This window comes from Mustela erminea, chromosome 12 (genome assembly GCF_009829155.1).
Source record: "Mustela erminea isolate mMusErm1 chromosome 12, mMusErm1.Pri, whole genome shotgun sequence".
Lineage (NCBI taxonomy): Eukaryota > Metazoa > Chordata > Mammalia > Carnivora > Mustelidae > Mustela > Mustela erminea.
This window is the reverse complement of record NC_045625.1, coordinates 1,303,642-1,329,618: the sequence shown is the minus strand read 5'-3', so window position 1 is coordinate 1,329,618 and position 25,977 is coordinate 1,303,642. Positions and strand designations below refer to the sequence as shown.

Genomic DNA, 25,977 nt, shown 5'->3' with positions numbered 1-25,977 from the left:
ACCTCGGTGAATTTGGATTTGCAGCAGAGAAAGGCGTCAACTGTGCAGTTTCCGTGTGGGTGACTGTGCCATCCAGGGCCAGGGTTGGGAGGCTAGAAGTGCTCGGCCCATTCAGAGAAGCCGGCAGCCCCTCGGCTCCAGGCCTGGCTCTGTGTGGCCGACAAAGGCAGGTCATTCTCCGTGGGACTCAGTCAGGTCCCCAGCGTGTGCAAGCACGCTCCGGCCTGGGCACTGGGAGAGAGAGGCAGAGCGAGGAGCAGGCGAGCTTGCGTCGGGCAGGTGCGGGAGTTCAGTGCTAGCTCCCGAGCGCTCACCGCGAGCCAGGAACCAAGAGCATAGCCACGAACCCAGCCAGGAATGTTCTGGCCTGCATGGAGTTTGTGTTTCTGGTGGGGAGCAGGGGCGGTGGGACAAGTTTGCCGCTAGCCATGGAGTCCTTCGGGGTGGGACAGGGGTGCTGAGGGCAGGTGGGACTCCCGGGCCTCTGGGGTGGCTGCTGGATAGAGCATGTCCCCGGGTAGCACTGGCCAGCTGGAGGCTGTGAGCCTGGGTGAGTGCTCTTACGGGGGGGTGGGGGCAGGTAGGGCGTGGGGGACCCTCCCTCCTGCCCGTGCTGGTGCAGAAATCAGGAATGCAGTGCGCCCAGTGAGAGCGGGTGTGCTTCGTGCATGAGCTCAGCCCCTTCCTCCCCCGGTGCTCACACAGGCGTCACCCTCGGGCAGAGGCAGGGGAAGAGGGAGGCCAGCTGGAGCCTCTGGGAGCTCATGGTATGGACAGACCACCTCACGGGCCGACGGGCCAGGGGACCATTAGAACACTGGGACGGCAAAGAGCAAGAGTATGAAGGCTATGGGAAGGAGCGGAGCCAGGATGAGGAAGGCTTCCCGGAGGAGGTGACGTCTGGCCTGACTGTGTCCCTCTGCTCCAAGCCTCAGTTTCACCATCTGGGGCGCGGGGACCTCGCTAGTTCCCTCAACGGGGAGCTGTAGTGAGAGGATGTTGTAAACTGAGCCACCGTCTAAGGGTGCACCCACGATGCGCCTTTTGGGGTGATTCTGGGGGATTCCTGGCCCAAGAGTTTGAGGAGCTCTTGCCTTGCCAGGGCTGGGGGACGGCAGGCTCCGGAGCGGGGGAGGGAGAAGGCGCTGATGCTTCTGCACTCCAGCGCCTCCGGGTTCTCCAGGGAGGGCGGGCGGGAGGGTCCGCGCTCAGCGGCCGGTGGAAGTGTGCATGCAAGGAAGGCACGAGGACACCTGCGTCACATCCCGGGAGGCTCTGCATCGTGCTGACAGGCCCGGGGACACGGCCAAACACGAGCAAACGGGTGGCGTGCAGACTTTGTTTTATTTTCAGCCTTAAAAACTGTACCGTTCCTGCCATGAATATGCATGTTTTAGATGGGGGGGGCGGGTAATTATAGCTGTTACATCAGATCACTGTTAAGTCAAGGAGATGTGGTGATTTGCATGCCATCAAGGTTGTGTACAAAGCGGCTGTCAATCCCAAACGTGAGCTCGCCTGATCTTTCCCGTCACAGACGGAACACGTGCTCGCAGGAGGCTTGGCAACAATACCGAAAAATAGAAAATAAAGTCTGTAGCCCCTGGCTCCCCGGCTGGGGCCCGCGCCCCCGGACTCTGTGCTGGCCAACTGCCCTCTTGGCCGTGCCCGCTTGAGGGCAGGGCCTGAGCTGTGCTGACTGTGGCCTCAGGACCAGCGCTTCGGGTCTTTGGTGAGGGACAGTGCCCAGGAAATGCCAGGTCCCCCTACGGGCACATCTCTGGCACCGGCGGCCCTAGTGACTCTCATCCTTCTGGGAGGGGCCTCGGGTGGCTTCAGAGAGTCACAGGGTATGTCGGGGCTGGGGCAGAGGACATTGTCAGAATTCCAATGTCCTTTAAGAGTCCCCAGCCCAGGGACGGGTTGGGGAGGGCCCTTGGGGCTGGTTTGTCTTTTTGGCTTCTGTCTCCCTCTGTGCTCATCAGTTATAAGAGAAAAGAGGAACCATGATCAAACCTAACCAGTAGATTTTTTTATCCTTGGATGCTCTCAACAGTCCTGTGGGGGCCCGTGCGGCTCAGCCCATCTTGCAGATGAGAAAGCAGGCTCAGACAAGTAAGAATTGGAGCCAGCGAGTCACAAAACCGCCCCTGGGCCAGTTTTGTCTGGTGCCAAGACCTGTGTGTTTCCCAAGACAGGGTCCTCCTGGGCGTGGGGTAGTGTCCCTGCGAAGTGTCCCCAGAGGGGTAGGTGGCAGGGATGTGAGGAGCAGCCCTTTCTGCCCAGCCCTGTGGTCCAAAGGTCGCAAGGGTGCGTGCATCTTTTGGGTATTGTCCTGGCTGGAGGGAGATTGTGGGTTGGGGACAGACGCTGGTCCCCGGGCAGGCCACCGTGGGGAGGGGGCGGTGGTGCAGGGTTGGGTGGGGTACATGGGCCTCCTGGAGCGGGGGGATGTTGGAGCGGAGCCCGAGAAGATGAGTGGCTGAGGTCCTGTGAGGCCCTAGTGAGCAGGGGGCCTGGATGAGGACAGGCCCTGGCCTAAGAGTGGAGCCAAGCGTATCAGAACCAAGGGGTCACCGGGCAGGCTCTGACAGGCTTTAGGACCATCCTAAGGGGCGTGGGAGTGAGGGTGGGGGTGTAGCATCGGGGACTGGGGCCAGGAGGGGACAGATGCAGCCCTCCAGGCCAGAGATGCTGCAGGCTGGGCAGAGCCACAGCCATGGGCGCAGAGAGAAGAGGCTCGGAGGCGGCTTTGGGACGTGGGGAGGAAGGAGACAGCAGGGCTGCGGGTGACCTGGGGCCCGGCCCTTTGCCAAGAAGTACCGCAGCTCTGGTATTCAGGGAGGGCTTCCTGGAGGCGAAGGCCTCTGAGTTGGATCTGGAGGGCAGCGGGTTAGGGGAGCAGAAGAGCACGTGGTACCTGGAGCTCCAAGGTCAGCAGTGTCCCAGGGCCCACCTGGACGGGGCGGGAGGGGGCGGGGGGGACCGCAGCCCCTGTTTCTGCTCCTGCCCCTGTGGGCTTGGAGGGGGAGGTCCCAGATCCAAGCTCCCGTTGGTGGCCCCCAGTGCAGCCCTAGCAACCTCGCATGCGAGCACCGGATGCCGGCAGGTGCTCCCGGAGAGGGCAAGAGGCCGCGCCCCTCATCTCCAGCCTGTGGCCACCAGCGGCACCCTCCTTGGCTAGTGCTAGTGAGGCCCTATGGTGGGGGGTGCCTCACAGCTGTGGGGGAGTCCCTGGGAAGGGCCAAAGTAGAGCACATGGGGGGATTCTCCGGCCTCCCAAGCCCCCTGGCCATCTCTATGGTGTCCGCTAGTTACGCTGGGTCCGGGGCTGGCGCTGGGCCTGCGAGGGCCGATGCCCAGAGCCAACAGTGTCCAGGGCCGAGAGAAGCAGCTGCCACGCAGGACCCCGAGAAGGGGATGCCTCCCAGGGCAGACCCAGCCTGGCTGCCAGCTCTGGGCCTCTCCCTGCGGCCCCTCCCACGGTGGCTGTGTGCACCTGGTCCGCAAGGCCAGCTCCAGGCCCGTCCCACTGTGCAGATGTGGAAGCGGCCGGGAGCTCCGGGGTTGCCCGGGCACCACTGCGCCGTGGCAGGGGCCCTGTTAGAATTAATGAGGAAGGAAGGAAAGAGGCCGTCGCGAGGGGAGCTACCGAGAAAGCGGAGATGATGGAGACCCCACCACCCCCAGGCCCACCTCCCCTGGTTCTTCCTGGAGATGTTGCGGGACCAGCGGGAGCCCACTCGCCCCAGGAGCCGCCGCCCTGCGGATGAGAGTGTACAGGCTCAGAGAGGCTGTGTGATGGGCCCAAGGCCACACAGCTATCCCAGGTCCCAGATCCCCAGGGCAGTGGCTCTCCTAGGATGCTGGGCCGAGGCGGGACGCCCTCCATTCACCCCCTGCCCTGGTGGCAGTGTGGCCCAGGCCGTGGACTCAGAACTGGACAGAGTCTGATTTTCTATCATGTGACCTCCATGAACCTCAGTCTCCTTTTCTGAAACTCTGGGGTGGTGGTGAGCATCAGCCTCCTCGGGGGAATCAAGGGGACATATTTTTTAAAAATATTTTATTTATTTATTTAAGAGAGAGAAAGAACACGAGCGGGGCAGAACGAAAGGGGGAAGCAGACCCCCTTTGAGCGGGGAGCCTGGCGTGGGGCTCCATCCCACGGTCCTGGGATCATGACCCGAGCCGGAGGCAGAAGCTTAATGGACCCAGCCTCCCAGGCCTCCCGGGAATCAAGGGGATATTGCCTATAGAGCCCAGCCCAGTGCCTGGCCCCAGCAAGTCCTGCCAAGGCCAAGGGGGGACCTGGAGACCAGGGGCCAGGGGAGTATGGAGAGAAATGAGAGCCAGAGAGGAAAAGGGACCCCCCCCCACGCTGCCCGGCACAGATGGACACACAGACGGAGCAGCCTCCCTGTGGCGTGCTGGCGTTGGGAGCGTGTCCCCTTTCCTGGATCGGGAGCCCTTTGAGAAGTGGGTGAAAGCCGCAGACTGTCCCAGGAGAGGGCTGCCTTGGCATGTGCAGCCCTTGGAGCTCCTACACCCTGGCCCCCCCATCCCTGTCCCCGCCCGCCCGCTGAGAAGCCGGGACCCCGGAGAGGGTCCCTGCGCTCTGCCTTGTGCTGTTCACTGCTAAGAAAAGAGTAAATACGTCCTCAGGCCAGAGGCCCCGCTGCGTCGCCCCGTCCTGCCGTCCTGTCCTGAGCCGGTGCTTCTCTTCCAGGGGACGGCTACTACCTGGCAGTGGGCGGGGCCGTGGCGCAGCACAACTGGGCTCACATCCGCACGGTGCTGCAGGACCAGAAGTTCCGGTGCCAGCTCATCGACGGCTCCGAGGATCTGGGTCTGATCAGCATCCAGGGCCCAGCCAGGTGAGGAGCAGGGGGCGCCCAGCCCCGGGACCCAGCCCCCGGTCCCTCTGACTGCGTCGTGCAGGCAGAACCACTGCGGGCCCAGAACGGGACATTCTGGTTCCCTGGACGCTCTGGTGAGCCCAGAGATGCCACGCTGGCTAGATCTTCAAGTGCTAGAACTCAGAGAAGCCCTTAATGGGATCGTCAGACTCAACCATACGGCGACTCGGCATCTGGGGGTTCCAGGGTCGCAGAAGGGCCCGTGTGGGTGTTGGGGGGTGTCTGTGGGTCTTTGATGGAGTCTGGGAGTTACGGATGCCATCTCGGAGTGGGCACAGCCAGTCCGGGTCCACCTGCTGCCGGGGCTGGGAATAGTACGGCGTGGAGGCTACTGCCCCCAGGCCCAGACGCCTGCGCCATCACTTCCGGTGAGGAGGACCGCCGATGGGCACCCCGGTCATTCCTTCGTGGTGTTGCCGAGCGGCCTGCCCACCCACGAGACGTCAGAGCCTGCGACGTCCTCAGCTGCGGGCTGTGCGTGGAGCCACAGAGGGGGCCTGGGCAAAGGGGCACCCGAGCAGCTGTGCCCTCCGGAGGGATCCCCCCAGCTGGGCTTCCGGGAAGGGACTCGGGGGCGGGGGACCCGTGGGAAAGAACCATCGTGTTAACCACCACCAAGCGCGCCTGTGATTCGCCAAGCCCTGCACTGACCCCTCCTGAAGCCACCGATAACAGCCCTGGGAGGCGGTTCTAATTGTTCTCGTCCTTTTGGGGGAAGAAAGAGGCACAGAGAGGTAGAGCTCTTTGCCCAGGGTGGCGCAGCTAGTAAGTTTCAGGGCGGCCGGGCATGGGCTCCCCCAGGCTGTCAGACAGCTGCGGACCCTGAGCACTGGCCCTTCCTGAGGAGTCACAGGACCCTCTGCACCTGGCTCAGGTGTTCGATCACTGACCCCACGGCCCAGGTGCACATAGGTGCGGGAGAGACGCCTCGTGAGCGGTGGACCCCGCCGGACAGAGAGGTGCAGGGGAGGCCCACGTCAAAGGAAGGATGTATTCCCTAAAGTGCTGGGAACAGCGGGCCCCCGAGGGGAAGCGTGGGTTGGGGACTGCACGCTCAGACCCTGCCGCGGGGTCCGTTTTCCCGGGTGCCTTAGGGCTGACCGAGCCAGCGCCTCCCTGGCTGGGTCCTGGGCGGGCCAACCTCCCCTCCCAAGCTGTGTTGTAGCTGTTTTTATGTGGGCCTTGCTCAGGGGCGCCTGGCGGACAGGCAGGACCTTCTTGCTGAACAAATGTATAGAATCTGAGCCGGTCGCGTACTTTAAAGGTGATTGGCTTCTGTCCGGTGTTTGACCAGCATCCGCCAAGGGAACGTTTGGGCAAAGCCCTGGAGGGAATGAGGGATCAGCCTTTGGAGCTCTCTGGAGGGGCGGGGTTCTAGGCAGAGGAAACAGCAGGTGCAAAGGCCCTGTGGCAGGGGTGTGCCCATGCATGTAGGGAAAAGCAGTGGGACCGGCTGGAGCACGGTGGTTGGAGGTGCGCTCGGAGAGCAGAGGAGCTGAGAGCCTGTAGGTCCAGTGGCTTTCTCTCTGAGTGGGGGCACTGAGCAGAGCAGTGGTGGGACTGGGCTCCAACAGGGTCTCACTGCCGGGCTGGGGAGGAGGCCAGCAGCTGCGTGAGGAGCTGCAAGGGCCGGAGAAGCCGGGACTCGGAGGAGGGAGCATCGAGCGGTGTCCAGGGGACCCGTGGGTCCACGTGGGATGAGGACCAGAACTGACCGCTGGGTTTGGCAGCGTGATGCTTCCAGAGGGCTCGAGGGGGGCTGCGGGATGGCCGGGGGCGGAGCATGTGGAGCCGGGAAGGGAGGAGAGGAAACTGGAGGCCCCGTGGGGGGCAGGGCTGGGGGTCCTGGCCCATCCCCAGGGAACCTCCACACCCTTACCGCTGAGCCCGCGGCCCGCAGTGGGCTATTTTTAGTGTGGGGGAGGCGGGGAGGCAGGGGAGGGAGGGTGTGGGCAGCCAGATCAAGACAGGGCCCCGGGGGGACGGGTCAGCCTCCTCTGCTTCATTAGAAGCAGCTCCAGGCGGACACCGGTGACAGCCGCGTCCTTCCCCGGTAGCTCCTCCGCTCCCTGCTCCGAGCATCTTCTCCTCCTCCAAGAGCGCCTCGTTCCCGCACGAGTATCTGCTTTGCTGGCTCCACCAGTGGGGCTAGACCTTTGGAGTTGTCAGCCCCCGACCACGGGCCGTGCTGAGTGACCTGCTGTCCGGAAGAACTCTCTGGAATGTTCCATAATTGGGTGGTCCAGGACCGTAGCCACTAAGCCGTTGGTGGCCCCTCAGCCCTTGACGTGTGTGGCCAGACTGAATATTTAATTTTGATTCAGTTAAACTCAAGTGACCACGTGTGGCTGGTGGAGACCGTGCAGAAGCGAATGGTCCCTGTCCCGGTGGCTCACTGATGCTCCCGAGGGCCCGGGGAGGAGGCCGCACGGTCCCCGTGGAGGACAGGCTGAGGGTGAGGGCGAGTGAGGGGGGTTGGGACTCGAACCGGCGTCTCTGGCCATCGCTGCCTGCCTGCGGGAGGGACAGCCTCCTGGGCCCCAGCCTGCCTTCCGCAGACCTGCGTGCCCGCCCCGTCCGTAGATCGGTGCCCCGAGCTGCCCCCAGCGCTGCCGCTGAGCTCCTTCAAGCCCTCAGCCCGGGCGGCAGCTCCAGCCTCCTGCTCCTGCAGGGACACAGGCTGGGAAGACGCCGGCCGTCCCTGGGGCTGCAGAGAGGACGTGCTCCTGGAAGCCTGGGGACGGGCTTTCCGGGGGTGGCACCACGTGGGTGCCGGGGGCGTGTGTTACATAAGCACAGGCAGCCTGCAGCACACTGGGCACCTCGGGCCGGTGTGGGTGGGCAGCTCCAGCACCGTGGGGGTGGCATTGGGGTGGGGAGCCCTCCGAGCAGCGCTACCCTGCAGCCCCAGCACTCGCCGCTACCCCCCTGCGGGGCTGTCTCCTGCCAATGGGGAGCCCGCCCCAGGGTGCAGAACTGGGCTGTTGTCAATCAGTTCTATTTACCATGTGCCTGTCTGCGCCGGGCACGTTGGGAGAGGAGCTCCGTTGTCACAGAGCGCCTGGTTTCAGGGAGGAGGGGGCAGCTACAACCCCTGTGGGAGGAGGTGCCCTGTTGGGAAATGTGTCCGAGCTTCACAGACCTAGACTCAGGGAGTCAGGGAGGGCTTCCTAGAGGAGGTGACAGCTGAGTCCAGACCTGGATGGTGCACCAAGGAGTGAACGAAGGCCCGGGGGGAGGCAGGGGGCAGGGTGCCCAGGAAGTGAGGGTTTCCCTGGGTACTGAGGGCTCCGGGCCCAGCGAGGTCTCAGGTGCCCTGTTAAGTGTGAGAGCGGGGCTCTGTGGTGGCAGGTGGCGGAGGTGAGGAGGGCAACCTCCGCCCTCAGGGAGCTCACAAACCAGCCTCCTGCCCATCGTTCCTGTGGCCGTTCGATGGCGGGGTCGCTGCCCCAGGAGCGCGTGTCGAGCTGCTTCCCGCGCAGGCTGGGCTCACCTCCCCCGTCACTGTTCTTGGCTTTTTGAACGGACTCTATCTTTGGCTCGTGTTCATCTTGGTGTGCTTTTATGAAGACCCTGTCTGTCATTCGTCTGCCTTACTAACGAGCACAGGGACTCGACCTGGTCACTGCAGTATCCCCAGCATCTTCCTGGCCCAGGGCCCACGCGCAGGAGTGCTCAGCAAGTGTTTGTTGACTGACGAATCAACCAACTTTGTTCTTGCTCACAGCCGGGCCATTCTGCAGGAGGTGCTGGATGCAGACCTGAGCAACGAGGCTTTTCCGTTTTCCACCCACAAGCTGGTGAGAGCCGCCGGGCACCTGGTAGGTACCACTTGGCTGCTTTCTCCTGGGCTGTGGGCGGTGGCCGTGTGCCTGGGGCTTAGACGTGGGAGCCGGTCTAAGCCTCTGCTCCCCGCTGTGAGATGGGGACCAGACATTCCTGCCCACAAGCTGTTCGGCGCTCAGAGGGGTGATGGATCCAAGCCAGACCCCCGCCCCCCGCCCCCCCCGGGGCTCTGCCCGGTGCCTGGCGCCTGCCGGTGGGCTCACTCCCAGGCTCCTGCCAGGAAACACAACCTCTGCCTTGCCACCTACACGGCTGCCCCTCCTCGGAGGCACAGGGCATGGCCTCTCGGGTCAGGGTGGTGTGTCCTCTCTCTGTCACGTCAGAAACGACAGGGCTGGGGACAACAGAGCTCTCCCCCCGAGGAGACGCCTGTCCTTCCCCAGTGTCCTCCTACCCCTGCCCACCCCGCACTGTGGTGTGGGGAGCAGCTCTCCAGGCACGGGGGGCGCAACCCCTGCCCCAGCCCCAGAGAGCCCAGGTCCTGGGGCCCAAGGCTCTGGAATGGTGGGTGATGTCAGGCTCCCTTGGACCGGGCTCTGGCTGGAAGCTTCCTCGGAGACCAGGGGCCAGGCTGGGGTCAGCTCGAGGTCAGCCGTCGCTTGCGTCCACATCCTGGTTGGAAGTTCAGTGGCCGGTTTCCGATCTGACTCCCCACGGAACACGCGGGCCCGCATCGTCTCTCCAACGACAGGAAGTTTCCATGACCGCGTTTCTTAGCCTCACCCTTGTGGGCCTCTGGGAAGATCTTCTACATTGGAGGCCGTCCCGGGCGCTGTACGGTGTCCGGCCCTTGCCTGGCCTCCCCTGATTCAATGCCAGGAGCACCCCCGGCTGTGACAACCAAAAATGTGTCCAGACATTAGGGAGTGTCCCCAGGGGGCAGGCTCGCTGGAGGGGAGGGGCTGGTCTGGGATGGCCCCGCGTGGCGGTCAGGCTGGCGGCGCTCGTGGCCGGGGCTCGCACGGAGGCCCTGCAGCCGCTCCGATGCCGGAGACCGAGCCCAGAGAGGGTGGTGGACGGCCCTCGGCCCTCGGCTGTCAGATAGGAAAGCACGCCGCCACGTGTCCGTAAAACGGACGTGCCCACTGGGGGCGGGCGGGCGGACAGCCGGGCTGGGGGCGCCTCTCCTCGTCCACTTCTCTGCGTTTGTCAGGGGCGGGTGAGGACAGTACCAAGGAATGTCGGTGAGGAGTGGGATCCTGGCCCGCAGAGGGGCTGGGGTTCCAGGCCCAGCTTGGGTCCTGTGAGCAAATAAGCGGCGTGCACTGGTGTTGGCGAGGGGCTGCTGGAGAGGGTGGGGGCCGAGGCCGCCCTACAGAGCTGGGGAGCACTGACCAGGCTCTGTTCCTGCCTTCTGTCTCAGGAGTGAGCTCAGGGACAGGAAGCTGGGGGGTGCTGGTGTCTCCGTCTTGTTTCCTGCCTCTTTGGTGCAGAGCTGCCTGCCAGGACCAGAGAGGGTGGGTGTTTCGAGAAAGCAGCCCAGTGCGACCCCAGGCCCTGGCTGGCGTCCTGCAGGCTCTGACTGCAGCTGTGCCGTGAGCCCCCGTGGGGCCTGGGTTCTGGCTTGCGGAAGCGTGATGGGGAGCTGAGAGGCTTGGCGTCCACTCTGCTCGGCCTGCCTGGCTCAGGGGCAGTGGGAGAGAGAACCTAGGAGCACGTCCCTTCCCGGCCCAGGCCGCTCCAAGAGAGGCACCAGGGCCGGGACTGGTTCCTGGCCAGTGGGCTGCAGCTGCCTCCTGCCCCGGGGGCTGGCCCTTGGCAGCCCCGGCCACCTCCCGAGGCCCAGCCCGTGGCTGTCTGTCTGTCTGCACCTTGGCCAGCCGGGCCCGGGAGCCAGGCTGAGTCAGATCTGGGACCGTGGGGAAGCGAGACCAGGCTGCAGGACGAACCCCAACCCGGGGTAACAGGAGGCCCAGACCCGAGGGGAGGGTGCCCGGGGATGGCCGGTCGGGGTGCAGGACACCCACAGGGCTGCTTCTCCTCACTGTCTCCTCTGAACAGGCCTTCCTGGCTTGGTCAAACGTATTTTACTCCTTTGTGAACAAACGTTCGTTTTCCAACCAACAGTGTGCCGTGTGGTGGAGAAGAGGGCAGAGGGCCTGGAGGCAGAGCTGACGTTTGGCACGAGCCCTTTGGGGGCGACCCTTGACCTCTCTGAGCCTCCCCCTCCCGCCCCGTGCTGGCTCACCGGCAGGCGCTTGGGCAGGACCCACGCACGGGGAGGGCCGGCGCACGGGATGCCGCGGCTGGAGAGAGGGTGGGCATCGGTGTTTCGCGGCGGACACGGGGAGCGTTCGTAGGCCGGGAGCAGGCAGAAGGAAGCGCCTGTCCCTCTGCAGGCCCCAGCCGAGCCCGGGCTAGCGGCGTCGTGTTCCTCACGGAACTTCTTTCCCCGGCCTCATCCAGGAGGTCTAAGACAGCAGCAGGACCGCCCACGTATGGGTTGCACACTCCGCTTTATCCCGACGGTGGTTGTAAGAGGTTTTGTGTTTTTTGTTTTTTTAAGATTTTGTTTATTCCCTGGAGCAAGCGTAAGAGAACAGGAGCGGGGGGAGGGGCAGAGGGCGAGGGAGACGCAGACGCCCCGCGGAGCAGGGCGCCCGATGCGGGACTCGGTTCCGGGACTCCGGGCTGGTGAGCGGAGCCGACGGCAGACGCGTCACCGACTGACCCACCAGCTGCCCCAGTTGCAGCAGTTTTCTGGTTCCTTCACATGTCCTCCGAGAACCACTTTGAAAACCCACGTGGCCCTCTCCCACCTCGAGCCGCGGCCACGGTTGGGCATTCCTTGTCCTGGGCCCCGCCCGGTGCTGAGCTCCCCGTGGGCGCCGGGCCTCTGGCGGCTCTGATGACCGGCCCAAGGCAGATTGCTCAGACCCGGAGTGAGACCCGGGAACAGGCGTCCCAGGTGCCCGGTCGTGGCTTCCAGTCACTCCACGCGGTGTTCTTGCCCATGTTTTGGCATGTTCTGCCTCCTCCCCATGCCCGGGGCCGTCCCAGGCCTTCTGGGGAACGAGGGGTGCCAAGGTACAGAGCTTCCTAGGCCAGGTCCCGTCTGCGGGAGACCAGCGCCCTCGGCTCACATCGGGCCAATCCAGGTTCGGCCCTGAGCCCGGCATTGTAGCCTGAACAGCATTCCCCGCGCCGAACGCGCTCTCCACCCCTCACCCCGGTCCCCTACCTGCACCTTGGGGTCTAGAATTAATTCCGGACACGCTGGCTAGGAGTCCCCTGGGGCCGGGCCCCAGGCTGGACCCGGAAGCTCTGGGGTCAAACAGGCGGGCTCACGGCCTAGCGGGGGCGGGCTGGGGGCAGGGCGGGCCCTGCAGCACAGCCCGCCCTGCAGCGGCCGGGACCGCGTTCGCAGGAGGGAGTCTTGGCAAGCCTGGGCAGCCGGTGTCCCTGTGCTGAGTGGGGAGGGGCTCTGCCCTCATACGGGAGTCCCCCAGCCCCCTGCACCCTGGCCCCCTTGGCAGAACTGGAGGAATACATGCCCGGGGTAGCCAGCGGAGACTCCTTCCTCTCCCCGGCCGGCCAGAAACCCCTGCAAGGGACCAACCAACCAAAATCCTGGGCCCGGGCGACGCCACCTCACTCCGTAGAACAGCTGGTCTCCAAGCGCACGGATTCACTGTCCTGTGGGGTCACACCTGCATCCCTGTCCTCATGCCGCGGGGCCCTTCGGGGGACGGTGCCCAGCTAAACCATCTTCGTGCAGATCCCGGCCTCGGTGCCTGGCGGTGTCGCACACCTCCTCGTCCCCCCTGCTGCTCGCTGGAGGTCAGGTCACTGCTGCTCGCCCTGTGTGGCCCACCGGGAGGACCCAGTCCTGCCCTAAGGGGCTGAGGGTGGGCCCAGACGTTAGAGACGAGGGCCACGCGGGGCAGGAGCATCGGGGACGCAGCAGATGGTGTGGGACGTTGGTGCCCAGACGTGCCAGAGTCCTGCCCCTGGTACTGCCTTCTCCTGAGGGCCGAGGAGGTGTGGGCAGAATGGAGCAAAAGCTTAGTTTCCTCAGTGTTGATATTACGGGTTCTGCTGACCTCCAAGTGGCCCAGACCCCATGATGGTCCAGGATAGGCCAAGCCTAGGACATAAAGACTTTGCCAGGCATTCACTGGCCAGTAAGAGGGGCGGGGAAGTCCGCCAGGCAGGACCCCAGGCTGTGGGACCTGGGCTGTCCCAGGCCCCGTGGTGGCCTCCCAGCCAGGCATGGAGGTGGAGCGTGGTCATCCCAGAACCCAAGGGTCAGGAACAAAGTCACCCCAGTGCTCAGCAGAGCTGGGGGCCTGCAGGCCTGGCTTCTCGTCCTGCCGCGACCTTCTGGGACCGCCTCTCCTGGCCTCGGTTCCCCCACTGGCAGCACAAAGTCTAGACGATACCTAAAATCACTTCTGAGCTCTCATGAGTCTGTCCAGACGGGCTGAACTCTCTCTGAAGCCGGGGGGATTTCGTATTCTCCTGAATAATGCGTTGTACCGGCTTCAGCACGTTCTGGCGCCGGATCCCTCCGTGTGCGGAGGCGCCGGGGCCAGAGGTGGGGGCCCGGCCAAGGTTGATGGAAGGTCCCTGGATCCCAGCCACCCAGATGCAGGAGAGGAATGCGGCCTGTGTAGCCGGCAGGGTCACAGTGCACCGAATGAGGAGGCTGGGGCCCAGACCACACCCGGGCCGAGGGGGTGAGCAGGGCCCTGCCCACCGTGACCCACACTCACGGCCAACAGATGACCCCCGCCGAGTGGCATTCCCAACCGAACGTCGTCCTTGTCTTGCAGTAACACCCCAAAACACTTGGGCCCCAAGCTTGCACGAGCCTCGCATTCCTAGAGGAGAACAGGGTGGAGGGAGCTGGTTCCCTTGGCAGCCGCTGACCCGATGTCCTTGCCTCCCACGGGTCGGCCTCGAGGCCAGCAAGGTTCCCGGTGGGATGCGCTCTCCCTGTGCGGGGGCCCGGGGAGACGTGGTGTTCCTGGCGCCTCGGCCCGGGACAGGGGGCCCGTCTGGAAAGCAGCGGACGCAGGGCGGCGAGCTCGTCTCGAGGCGCAGCGGGGAAGTGATTTTCTTCTGAAAATTAACTTCAGGTCGGAAAGAAATTGGATGTCTTCTCCTGACGGTGGGACATGCTCGCTGCGGTGCCGGAGGGCTGGCTGGGCTCGGGATGGAACGTTCCCCCAGCTGCACAGGCTTCCCAGCCGGTCGGAGGCTCCGGTCTCCCCGCAGAGCCTTCCCTGCGCCTGCCTCTGCCAGCTGGGTTTTAGCTTGAAGTCGCGTTGTATGAGCTTGGAGATGGTTGAGGCTCTGGAAAGCCCGGGGGCCAAGGGCAGGTCCCAGGGGTGCGGCGGAGCAACACCGCAGCCACCGTTCTCGGTGTCCCCTGGGGGACAGGGATGTCTCACCGCAGAAGTGTCAGGTCCAAGCGTGGCTGGAGTGAGACTGGACAGCTCTGGGCTTGGGAGATTCCAGAAGTCCCTGCGGGGTGGAGGGCCGCCCTGCAGGGGACGCGGGGTGTTCCGACCCGACGCCCTGCCTTGCTGCGTGGGGCAGACTGCCGTCTGTCCGGCACGAGCTATAGCTCCAACTGGTGCCTCAGAACCTGCGGCTCCGGCGGCGGCTGCCTGGGGAGGGGTGCCGTCCGCTGCGGACCGCAGTCGGGAGGGTCTGCGGCTGATTCGGCGCTCCCGGGGCCTGGAAGAGGACCCCTGAGGGTTGGGCAGTCTGTGGAGCGTTTCAGATCCTTGGAGAGGGTCATGTTCTCCACATGCTACTTGAACTTCCACCTCGTATCTGTTCTGTGAACTCAGTTTCCACTCATCCCGCCCACCCCCACGCCCACCCCGTCACAGTCCCGCCGGCACGCCCACCACCCCGACCACCACCTCCACCGGCCCCACCAGCAACGACGACCATCACGGCCGTCTTTACTCCCGTGACTACCTCCCTCTCTCTACCACCGCTGCGCGCGGGCCTTCCGGGGAGGAACTGCCCGTCCCGCTCGTGCAAAGTGATTAGAATCAAGGATGTCTTGGGAGCCTCCAGGGGGTTTTGAAAGATCCTTGAATCTGTCGCCAGCCTTACCCCCCATCCCGTTCCTGTGGGTTCAGGGCCCCAGATCCCTGCAGAGGGACAGCCCAGGCGCAGATCCCTGCCTGTCTCCTGCCTCCGGGGCCCTCGGATCCTCAGTTCTCAGTTGGAGAATGTGCCTGGTGTGTCGGGGGTGCTGTTACACAACCAAACGCCTGGAAACTTGTGAAACTGCCATGAGCTAATGTGATCTGAAAGGTTGGACGTGCCGGCCCGTGTCTGTGGGTGTATGTGCTTGAGCTCTCCTGGGATATTTACCCAGAAAGGTACACCGCAGGCTCGTTCTGGTGACATGCCCAGGGCATTCTCCAGAGCCACATGGCTTCCCCTGCCCCCGGGCACCTGTGTGGCCTCTGACCTGACCCGGTGCAGCAGTGGCCCAGCCTCTGCCTGGCTTCATGTCCACGGACAGCTGGTGGGGGCGCAGCAAGGCCCCAAGCTCGAGCTCGAGCTCCTGAATCACATCTTACTAACACCCGAGCACCCGAAATTTTACTGAAATCCAAGCACCCAAAAATAGTGAAGTGAGAGTGAGTCAGTGTAGGGCAGGGAGCGCGTGTCTCCTGGCTTCGCGCACGTGCGCTCCTGCTGGAAGCCCCGGCTGGGCCCTCGCGCGGCCGCTTCCTGGTCGTGGCTTCCTCGGAGCGGCTGTGATGGGCTTGTCCGGGCTGGAGAGCTGTCGTAGAATCTCCAGGAAGACCCGTGAGCGGTCGTGGGGTTGCCAGGGGCCTGAAATCGGCCACGTGGGGGTCTGTGCTGCAGAAGGAACCGCAGTGCCGGAGCTGATGAGCAAACATTACCCAGGACATCCGTGGGCCTGGGGCGAGTGGCTGATGCCCCTGAGCCCCCAGGTCCTTATCCGGGCCCATAGCAGCGCCTCACCGACGGTGAGCACCCTGCCTGGGGTTTTATGGGGACGGTTCGGTTGAGTGCACCTAGGAGCCTCTGAAGGACACACTGTTATCACGCAGGGCTTGCAGAAGAGACTCAGAGGGAGGTCAGTCACTGGGGCTGCAACCCTGGGGACTCAACCCTAGGCCCCCACTCGCGGCCAGCACGGTGCCTCCCGCTCCTGTACGAGGCTGGCCCCTCACCTCCTTGCGTCCGCAGCGTCTGCGGCCTCTCCCTTGCCCCTGGTGTCCCAAACATCAAGAAAGTGCAAATCACCCAGTCCCTCTGGGCTTTGGTGCCCACCCATGGAGGAAAGGGTCGTCTGTTTTTACCCTCTTAACCTTTTTTAAGTATACAGGCCGGTCATGTTAACTGTGCTCACGTTGTCGTGCAAACGGTTTCTGGAACTTTTTCATCTTGCAGAACAGAAACTCCTTCCGCGCAGCTCCTGGGAGCCAGCCGTCTCCTTTCTGTCTCTGTGACTTTGACTCTTTTAATTCCATGGAAGTGGAATTTGGATTAGGATCTGTCTCTGCGTCCGGCTTCGTTCACTCAGCATCATGTCCACAAGGGTTATCCGTGCTGTGGCAGGTGTCGGCATCTCCTTCCTTGCCTCAGCAGGGCCTAATTTACCCACGCCCCTGCCAACACTGGTTACTTTCTGTTTTTGTTTGTTGTCGTTTTGTCCTGTTTTTGGTTTTCTACAGTAGTCGTCCTAATGGGCATATCTCCTTGTGGGCTTGGTTTGCATTTCTCTAATGATTAGTGGTGATGACCAGGCTTTCATTATACTTATTAGTCATCTGTATATCATCTTCGGAGAAACATCAGTTCAAGCCCTTTTCTCATTTCTTAGCCAGGTCATTTGTTTTGTTGGTGTTGAGTTGTAGGAGTTCTTTATGTATTCTTGATATTAACCCCTTTTCGGTTATGATAAGTAAGTATTTTCTCCCACTCTGAAGGTTGTCTTTTCACTGTTGGCTGTTTCCTTTGATGCACAGACGTGGTCCCATGGGACTAATTTTGCTTTTTGTTGCCTGTGCCTGTGCCTTTCATGTCATATCCAAGAAGTACGATGTCACGAAGCTTCCCCCTGGCTTCTCCTGGGAGTTTTACAGTTTTAGGACTTACACCTGGGTCTTCAATCCAGTTCGAGTTAAAATTTGTATATGGTGCAAGACAGGGCCCAGTTTCATTCTTTTGCATATGGAGATGCAGTTTTCCCAACACCGTTTGTTGAAGAGACTGTCTCTTCTCCCGTTGAGTGGGCGCAGCAGCCTCGCAGAGGATCACATGGCCAGGTACACGAAGGTTTACTTCTGGGCTCTCTTTCCTGTTCCACTGGTTTATTCGTCTGCTTTTATGCCTGTACCACACTGTTTAGATCATGGGATCTTGGCAGTAAGTTACAAAATCAGGGACTGAGAGGCCCACAGCCTTACTCCTCTTCAAGATTAATCTGGCTATTTGAGGTCCCTTGAGATCCCCTGTGAATGCTAGGATGGATTTTTCTATTTCTGCAAGAAGTACCCCTGGAATTTTGATAGGGATACATTGAATCTGTACATCACTTTGGGTGGCACTGCTATCTTAATGATATTGTTTTCCATTCCATGAACATGGGATGCCTTTCCATTTACTTGTATCGGCTTTCATTTCTTTCAGCCAAGTTTTGTAGTCTTCAGTATAGCAGTCTTTCACGTCCATAGGTAGGTGTATTTTTAAGTATTTTATTCTTTTTGATGCTATTATAAATGGAATTTTGAAAAAATTTCCTTTTTGGATTGTTCATTGTTAAGGTAGAAAAATGCCATTGATTTTTGTGTGTTGATTTGTATCGGGCAGCATAGCTGAGTATGTTTATTAATTCCAACAGTATCTTGGGGGATCTTTAGGGTGAGAAAAGGATTTAAATAAAACCTGCTTTAAGGCCCTTCCTCATGACTGCCCATGATTTTGTGACTCCAGCCAGGGTCTGTGGTTACTATGAGAGAGAGGCGCTCTGTTTTGCAAAGGGGTTTGCCTCACTTTGGGGCTTGCTTTTAAAGTCAGTCCAACCCAATCTTTACTTGCAGATGACTACGTATCAGGCACCTGCTTCCCATGAACTCAATAATCTCAAGCACCGGCCTCCTCCATCTATCAGATGGGGGCACGGAGGTGGGGAGAGGTTGACCCACATGGGTCCGGCTGACCCAGAGCCGATGTTCTGGATATCCTCATTCTCAGCTTTCCCCCTTTATTACACGTCCCCGCTCAGAAGAAAAGAGGACTCTCCCAACTCCACTGGCTTTAGTGGAGACATATGCAGGGTGTCTTGAGATGAGTGATTTTGTGAACATAGACTGGAATTCCCCAGACTCTTTCCCTCGCTTTGCCAGAAGCAGAGGTCTGTCTGCCCCTCTTTTCCTCCGTCATTCTGGAAGTATTTTTTTTAGAACCTACTGTGTGCTGGACCAAAGCACAGGGGTGCCGTGCAGAGCCAGGCCAGCCAGCTCCCAGCCTCATGGGGCTCCTGGGAGGTGTGGAAGCGCCCCGGATGGCTCTATCCCTCCCCACCGGTGAATTCAAGCTGAGCCCGAGTGCTGACCCTCTCACTTGACTGGGAGCATGTGTGTCTGACATGAACCTGCAATCCTGGGCCATTAATGGGTGAGCTTTAAAAATGATTTCTCCTGTTTCAAAATGAGATTGGCTTTGAGCCCCAAGCTCCTCCGTGGGCTGTCTAAAATTAGAACCCCGTTGACAAGGCAGTCTTTGTCAGGGGCCCACGGCTTGCACTAGGGAAGCAGGGAAATGTCAACAGTACATTTTCTGTGTCAATTTTGAGTTTTTTTGAGAGGCCTGGGGAAATGGCAACTCAGAGCAAATGTTCACTGTTTCAAAAGCTTTCAGAATCCAGCCCCTCAGCAGCAATATGATTAAAGTGTCAGATTTATAAGGAGCCGGGTCTGTGTTGGGGAGAGTGGCCTCTGCCCCCTCCTGTGTAGACAGGATCCGGCCGGAGCTGTGCGGGCCTTAGGGCTCAGGGCAGTGGTGGGATAAGCTCCTCCGTCTCCCGTGAGACCTCTGCTTCCCTGTGCTCCCATGTCCCTTTCGTTTCAAGGACAGTCCTGGGGCTGACCTCACCGGTGGGGACACTCTGGGCTCAAGAACTCTCCTGGGAAGGCCAGGAAGCAGACACCTGTCGCCGGGTGTGTAGATGACATGCCAGCGAACCCACTGAGTGGAGACGAGTCCCTGGGCACCAGCCATTGGGCAGGGACTTGTGCCCCGAGCTGGCAGTGGCCTCCATGCTGGTGCAAGCCTGGCGTCCAGGTGCGCCGGCCGGACGTGCCCGGAGACCAGCGGCTCCGGCACAGCTGCGTGTGCTCAGCCGGGCACGGTGCCCTGTTTTCATGTCCTCCCCGGATGTTGTTCACCTTGGTCTCCGCCACCGTGGGGGGCCGAGACGGGCGCCAGGGATGGAGTGTGCATGCAGAACGTGGCCCAGGGACACCGTGTGAAGAGCGCGATCATCTCTGTGCGGGTGGGGGCTGTGGTCCTTTGCAGACCCCTGGGGCCCGGCTCTCACAATGTCTGCCTGGCGATAAGGTCTTTCCAAGCCCCCGCAGGCCTCTCTGTCCTGCCCTCCGACACGTCCGCTCCTGCTCGGTGCCCCCGGCCCCAGGTCTCCTTCGAGGCCTGTCTGCACCGCAGACTCCGCTCACCGCGCGGCTGGGGCTGTCCCGGGCAGGGGCCTTCCTTCCCAGCCCTCGGCCTGGTTGCCGCAAGCTGAGGAGCACTGGCTTGTGCTTCTGGCTGGGTCCCTCGAAGACTGTGTTGCAGGGACAGAGGCTGGGTCTTTGGTCAGAGCCCAGCCTCCGGCCGACGCTGACTAGACTGGGGAGCACTCGCAGGGAGACTCGGCACCAGGCTGCTTCCCCTCTTGATGCCTCTGAAACCTCGGGGTACGGCCTCGGCGAGCCGCGAGCTGTAGCACCCGCCTCCCAGCGACTGGCTCGCCAGCACACCTCGGAGCGTCTTAAAACCGACAGAGCCTGGCTCCTGACCCCCTTTACGGGGGAGGAGAGTGAGGCCAGAGGGAGTCTGGGGGACTCGGCCGGGCCATGGTGGTGATGTCTGCGTCTCGAGCCCCGCCCAGCCCCTGTGAGGGCGGCCTTTGTTGGAACTTGCGGGCTTTGCCCATGGGGCTGACGTCAGAATCTTGAGATGGGATCATCGAGGGTCAGGGTAGGTCCTGACTCCAGTGGCAAGTGTCCCGATCAGAGATGAAAGTCGAGGAGACGCAGACACGAGGAGAAGGCCTGTGGCGCAGAGAGTGGAGAGCCGTGACCACACGCCGAGGAACCCCTGAAGCCCCCAGAAGCTGGAAGGGGCAGGAAGGACCCTCTCCCACAGCTGCCGGAGGGAGCACAGCTTGCTGACCCCCGGATGTGGGGCTTCGAGAGTCCAGAACTGGGAGACAGCGCACTCTGGCCATTCGGTACGGCCTCCCCAGGACACTTGCACAGCCACTGAGAAGAGCTGAGGCCTGAGAACTGTGTGTCCGCTTCCTCCTTTGACACCCTTCTTCCCCTTAAAGGTTGCCGGGGCCTGGAGCCCAGTCCTTGGAGACCCCATGCCCGGGAGCAGGACAGCCTCTGCCCAGGCCAGCTAACGGAAGTGATGGCAGTAAGGACCGGCTACCAGTATGTGGCAGCTGGGCCCTGAGCTGGGTCGTCTGAGCCGTGCCCTGTCCCCCCAGGTGCGGGCCATGAGGCTCTCCTTCGTCGGGGAGCTGGGCTGGGAGTTGCACGTGCCCAGGCCAGCCTGCGTGCCTGTCTACCAGGCTGTGATGACCGCGGGTGCCAAGCACGGCCTCGTCAACGCCGGGTACCGGGCCATCGACTCCCTGAGCATTGAGAAAGGTGTGTGCGAGGGTCGCGCGGTGCCGGTGGGCCGCCCAGAGCCATGCTGCAGGCCCGGGACTGATGCCCCCACACTTCTTTCCTGCCCTGCTCTGTTTCCCACTTATGCCTGCTTCCCCAGCCCACGGCTCCCGCCCCTGCACCCTTCCTGCGCTGCCCGTGAACGCGGTCTCCCACGCGGGGCCTGGGGATGGTGCTGGGGTCCCTGACACCTGTACTTGGAGGGCGAGCGGGAGACACGCTTGCCCGGGCTTGTGGGGACGGGGCCACAGCTGGGTTGGGCATCAGTGCCTGGGTGTCCCTGGGAAACCTGCTGCCCGCGTCCCTCCCCAGCGTCTTGGCTGACGGTGCAGAGGCTGAGGGCTCGTCCAGGGCAGCTCGTGCAGGTGAAGATGCCTCCCCCCCAACCCTGGGGCCTTCAGAGGAGCCCACCCCCCGCCCCTGCAGGGCACTGACCCCGGCTCCCGCGTACAGGCTACCGGCACTGGCACGCAGACCTGCGCCCTGATGACAGTCCCCTGGAGGCAGGCTTGGCCTTCACCTGCAAGCTCAAGTCGGCCGTGCCCTTCCTGGGGCGGGCGGCCCTGGAGAAGCAGCGGGCCGAGGGCCTCCGCCGACGCCTGCTGTGCCTGACCGTGGATGAGTGAGTATCTGCGGTCCCGTGCCCAGGGGACATGGCGGGGACACACCCTCCTCAGACAGGGCTTTGGAAAGAGAAAGGCCACAGAGCTACCGCTGTGGGTGTGGATCCAGGCCGAGGTCCCAGAGTCCCGGTCACTGCGTGGTGACCTCCGGCCATGTTCTGGTTCCATCCTCCCGCTGCCCGGGACATGGCAGGTGGTGGCGGGCTGGGGTGAAACGACCCTCCCCACTTCCAGATGGAGACCTTGGGTGCCAGGGGACAGGGTCACTTGGCCCGGGAGGGAGAGCCCACGCTGTGGGGACCCACAGCCCCCCTCCACCCAGGGGTGGCTTTGAGCAGGTGACTCCGCTCTGTCCTTGGGAGCTGGGCCCATACTGTCGCCTGTCGCCAGATTCCACTTGGGCTCGGTGACTCTGACATGACATCACCGGGCTGGTGTTGGCCCCACCACGGCGCCAAGGGAATCTGGGTAGCAACGGTCTCCGGAGGCCGGGCTTGGTTGATTTGCTGCTGACAGGAGGCCCCAGGTGGAGCCGCTTCTCCCAGACTTCTAGAGCCATCCAAAGATGTGTCAAGAGCTTCAAGGAGGGGTGGGGGGCAGAGGGGGAGCGGAGCTGTGGCTTGTCATCGTCCTGCTGCTTCTCCCCGGGCTCCGGTCACCTGGGCCCTCGTCAGGCTGCTTGTCCACCACCTGGGTCTCCAGTGAGGGGATGGAGCTGGGGCTGAGGTCTGCAGAGTCCCTCCACCCTCTGGTCTCTGGAAAGTGCCGGCAGCCTGACGCCCGGAGCTCGGAGCTTCTGGAACCGCCCCTGCCATAGCCCGGCTGGCCTGCCCGGGTGTTCTCGGCCATAAAATCCACCCAGAGCTGCGCCCAGGGAGGTCCGGTCCTGACGAAGGACATGGTCAGGAGTTGTGAGGAGCTGCCCCTGTGCTCTGGGCCCCGGGCCACACGGGGACCCTGGGCCTGTCTCCTCATCGGCCAACGGCACGTGCTCTGCCGGACTGGCTGGATGAGAGAGTCGGGAAGTGCCAGGACCCCCGCCGGCCCCAGCCTTTTCCCTCCAGCCTCTGAGGCCACTGGGCTTTGCCTGCGCGGACCCACGGCCATGTCAGCATCGGGTCCCAACCTGGCTCCCCCGACACGGGCCCGGGCACCGTCCGGCTCTCGGTGGACAGCACCAACCAGGCGCCCAGTCTGGCCGGTGACTTCCGGGCGCTGGTGCGGCTCTGATTGCGGGGTCATCTCTGTGATTTCTGTTCTGAATTCCCAAAAATGTGTGGTCAGCGCTCATTCCTTACGCGCACTAAAGGAAAGGACATTTGCTAGATGATGCGTCGTACTGGGAAGAGAGCGCCGGGCAGAGGACAGCAAGCCTCGGGGGCATAAGGTTTTAAATTGCCCAGAAGTCAGCGAAAATCAGTGGCGAGGGGGGCCTTTCCGGAATACCACGGCCCGTCTGCAGACACGGCCGTCAGAGCCCGGCTGCGGTCTTTTCCCTGTGGTCAGGAGCCCGGGCACAGAGCTGGGGGCGCCGGGTCTGGGCCGCACAGGTCCCCCCTCCGGGGACTCTCGGGCCCCAGCCTTGTGTCTTGCTTCTTCCAGAAAGGTGCCCATGTTCGGCCTGGAGGCCATCTGGAGAAATGGCCAAGTGGTGGGCCACATCCGGAGGGCTGACTTTGGGTTCGCCATTGACAAGACCATCGCTTACGGCTACATCCGGGACCCCAGCGGTGGGCCGGTGAGTCGAGCCCCTCACCCCCAAGGGAAGCCGGGTTCCTCACCAGACGTCCCTGGGACGCATGTACCCCTGCATCAAGCTGGGGGAGGGGGTGGGTTGGGGGGTCTCCGGGCAGCGTCAGGGCTGTTTCTGTGTTTTCTGTCTGAAAGAATCTGACTTCGGGAGCTCCAGCTTCTCTGGGTCAGACAGAGGCTCGGCCCAGGGCTGGTACCCTCTGCACCAACAGCCTGGGGTGGACGCTGGACCCTGACCGTCCTCCCGGGACCCCTTCTGTCCTCTCTCCCCTCATCCCAGAGGCGCTCTCGGCATGGGGGACACGTGCATCCGTGCACACATGTGCACACGTATGCACGCACAGACACGTGTGCAAGCATGGGCACAGTTTGCCACGTGACCCCGTGCCTCCCTCCACGCTAGCGGGGCAGCAGGGGTGGAGGAGGGCCCCACTGACAGCCAGGAGGGGTCAGAGCCCAAGGGGGTTCTGGAAGCTCTTGCCAGACCAGCTGGTCCCAAGGGGATCCCTAGAGGGTCACACCGCACGGGCTGGGCCGTGTGGCTCCAGAGAGGAGGGGGAGGCGCTCACCGTCACGACACGACAGCCTTATGGACGTACCGGCTTGCGTCGCTGGAGCCCCACGCGAGCCCCGCGACAGCTGGGAAGTGCAGGCGCTGGAAGGCTCTGGTTGCGGGGCTGGGAAGCCCATCCAGCTGGGGCTGAGCTTTCCCCCCTGAGCCATGGCCGTTCTCGGAGAACTCTGGGCTGCGGCTCCCCCCCACCCCCAACAGAGACTCTAGAGGGTCAGCGAGGAGGAGGCGGGGTGCGAGCAGACGGTCCAGGCAGGGGCACAAGGGACGAGCGGGGCCTCGGGAGGGGGTGGGACGCAGCGGCTCCCACCCTGGGCCCCTGGGGGTCCTGGGCCCTGGACTGCCTGTCCCGCGCGGCTGAGAGAGGAGTCGTCTACGTCTCAGAGCGCGGCCCAGATGCCCTGTCCGTGGCCGGGCCCTGGGTGTCGTCTCTGTGCTGAGAACAGGACCCCTGAGCGAGGCCAGCGTGCCCAGGGCCCCGGCACACCGGGCTGTCTCCTGTTGCCCAGGTTCCCGGGGGTCCGCGGCCTCTGGGGCAGGAGGTGTGCTGTGTCCCGAGGGAGAAACCACACTGGTTGCCAGACCGCGGCTCTGCTGGGCCGCACGTGGTCAAGTCCCACTGGGGGCCTTACCCGCTCAGGACGGGCCCTCGGTCCGGAGGGGAGCCCGTGGCACAGAGAGGCATTTGCCTCAGGTGGGTGTGAGCCCCCCACCCAGCAGGTGACGAGGGACCCCCACCCCCTCCTCTCCTGCATTAGGTCTCGCTGGACTTTGTGAAAAGTGGGGAGTACGCTGTGGAGCGGATGGGGGAGACCTGCCCCGCCCGGGCTCACCTCAAGTCCCCCTTCGACCCCGACAACAAGAGGGTGAAGGGGATCTACTGACGTCCGCACGGACGGAGCCTCTGCCGAGCGGGAGGCCGAGTCCCTCGCCGACCCTCCGCGCGGGGCCCGACTCCCTGACCCAGGACCCGAACCCAAACCCGAACCCGCCCATGGGTCCTCCCTGCCCTTAGTCCAGGCCGGCCAATCCCGCAATCGGATGCCAGCCGAGGGGACGGAAGACCCTGAGGGCCCGTCCTGTGGTCACTGACCGAGGGACGGTCCCTAGTCCACCCTTCCCCTCCCCCAAAACAAGCCCGCAGTCTCGGGCTCAGGCCGCGGGCCGTGTGGCCCCTACAAGGTCCCGGGAAGATGCTGAGTTAGTGCTCGGTAAGCCCGGGGAGGAAGCAGGGAGGCCGATGTCCGCCCGCATCCCCAGCCTGCCTGCGGGGCAGCCCCGGGGGGTTTCAAGGCGCATGTGGAATTAGGGACAGAGTGAGGACTGACCAGTACCGCCCGCTGTGGGCGCGGCGGGGGAGGCAGGTGCTCGGTCCGTGCAGTTGGGCCTGTGGGCAGGGGTGGGGGGAGGCGGGCCGGGAGGGAGTCTGGAAAGCGAGCCCTGCCGGCCTTGACCTGCTCCTCTCGTGGGAACGCTTTCTGGCCATAGCCCTCTCATGCCCGAGGCCAGCAGGAGCAGGGCGTGGGAGGGGTCTCCCCCCAGTGCCCCCCTCACCCGTGTGGAAGGCCGCCTCCCGCCTTGAGTGCCCCAAGGGCACGTGGTTCGGTAGGTCTGTAACGGAGGGGCGTGCGGACAGAACGCGGCCTCGGTCCTCATGACCGCGGTGAGCTTCCTGTCCTTGACTTTCTTGTCCCGTGGTCCTGGGGGAGGACCTCGTACAGGGTCTTGAGTGACTCCCCCGGTCCTTCTCTGGGCTTTCGGAACTCCCGGCGTGACCCTCCTCTCTGCCTTCCGTCCCTGGGTCCCGGGTCCCTCCTGCTCTGCCTCGTCCCCCTGTCTCCCGGATCACACCCCAGGACTTCGATGGCCACCGGGCAGCCCCAGCAAAGCGGCGCCGTGCGGCCCTGCCCAGGCAAGCCTGACCCCCTGGGGAGCAGAAGGCGACCGGTGCGTGGGGACAGGAGGACAGGATTCCCGCGGACGCACGCCAGGAGAAGCCGGCTGACGGGGGTGGGCAGGCTCTGGCAGGCCCTCGGAGGCTCACACCCCTGGAACCGGTCAGGCTAATAAAGTTGAAGTCGTGGGAAGATGTCTGGGTTTCAGATGGCCTTTGGAAAGCTTTTTGGCTGCCTCCGCAGACCACAGGCCGGGGAGCTTGGGCCTCTGGCTTTGACACGCTTCAGGCAAACGAGCATCTGGCAAACCAGCCCCCCCAGGCGGGCCCAGCTCCTGCCCGAGAGGTTCTGGGGAAGCCGAGTGGACCCCGAGGAGCCAGAAACGGAGAGGAGGGGAGACAGCTTCTCCGACGGCCTGGCCTGCTTCCCCTGCTTTGGCCACAGAGCCCTGGACTGGGCCGGTGTCCG

At 63.1% G+C, this 25,977-nt stretch overlaps 1 protein-coding gene across 4 annotated transcripts in view; it reads left to right on the top strand.

Moving 5' to 3' along the window:
* Positions 1 to 25,703, top strand: part of SARDH (sarcosine dehydrogenase) — a 60,690-nt gene extending 34,987 nt beyond the window's left edge. For all 4 annotated transcript variants that reach the window (XM_032307828.1, XM_032307829.1, XM_032307830.1 and 1 more), the window contains 6 exons: positions 4,730 to 4,877; positions 8,647 to 8,740; positions 20,485 to 20,647; positions 21,122 to 21,290; positions 22,894 to 23,029; positions 24,373 to 25,703. In XM_032307828.1, coding sequence (XP_032163719.1) covers positions 4,730 to 4,877; positions 8,647 to 8,740; positions 20,485 to 20,647; positions 21,122 to 21,290; positions 22,894 to 23,029; positions 24,373 to 24,498 — 836 coding nt within the window. In that variant the 3' untranslated portion in view covers positions 24,499 to 25,703. The remainder of the gene's footprint in view (positions 1 to 4,729; positions 4,878 to 8,646; positions 8,741 to 20,484; positions 20,648 to 21,121; positions 21,291 to 22,893; positions 23,030 to 24,372) is intronic.
* Positions 25,704 to 25,977: the final 274 nt, after the last annotated feature.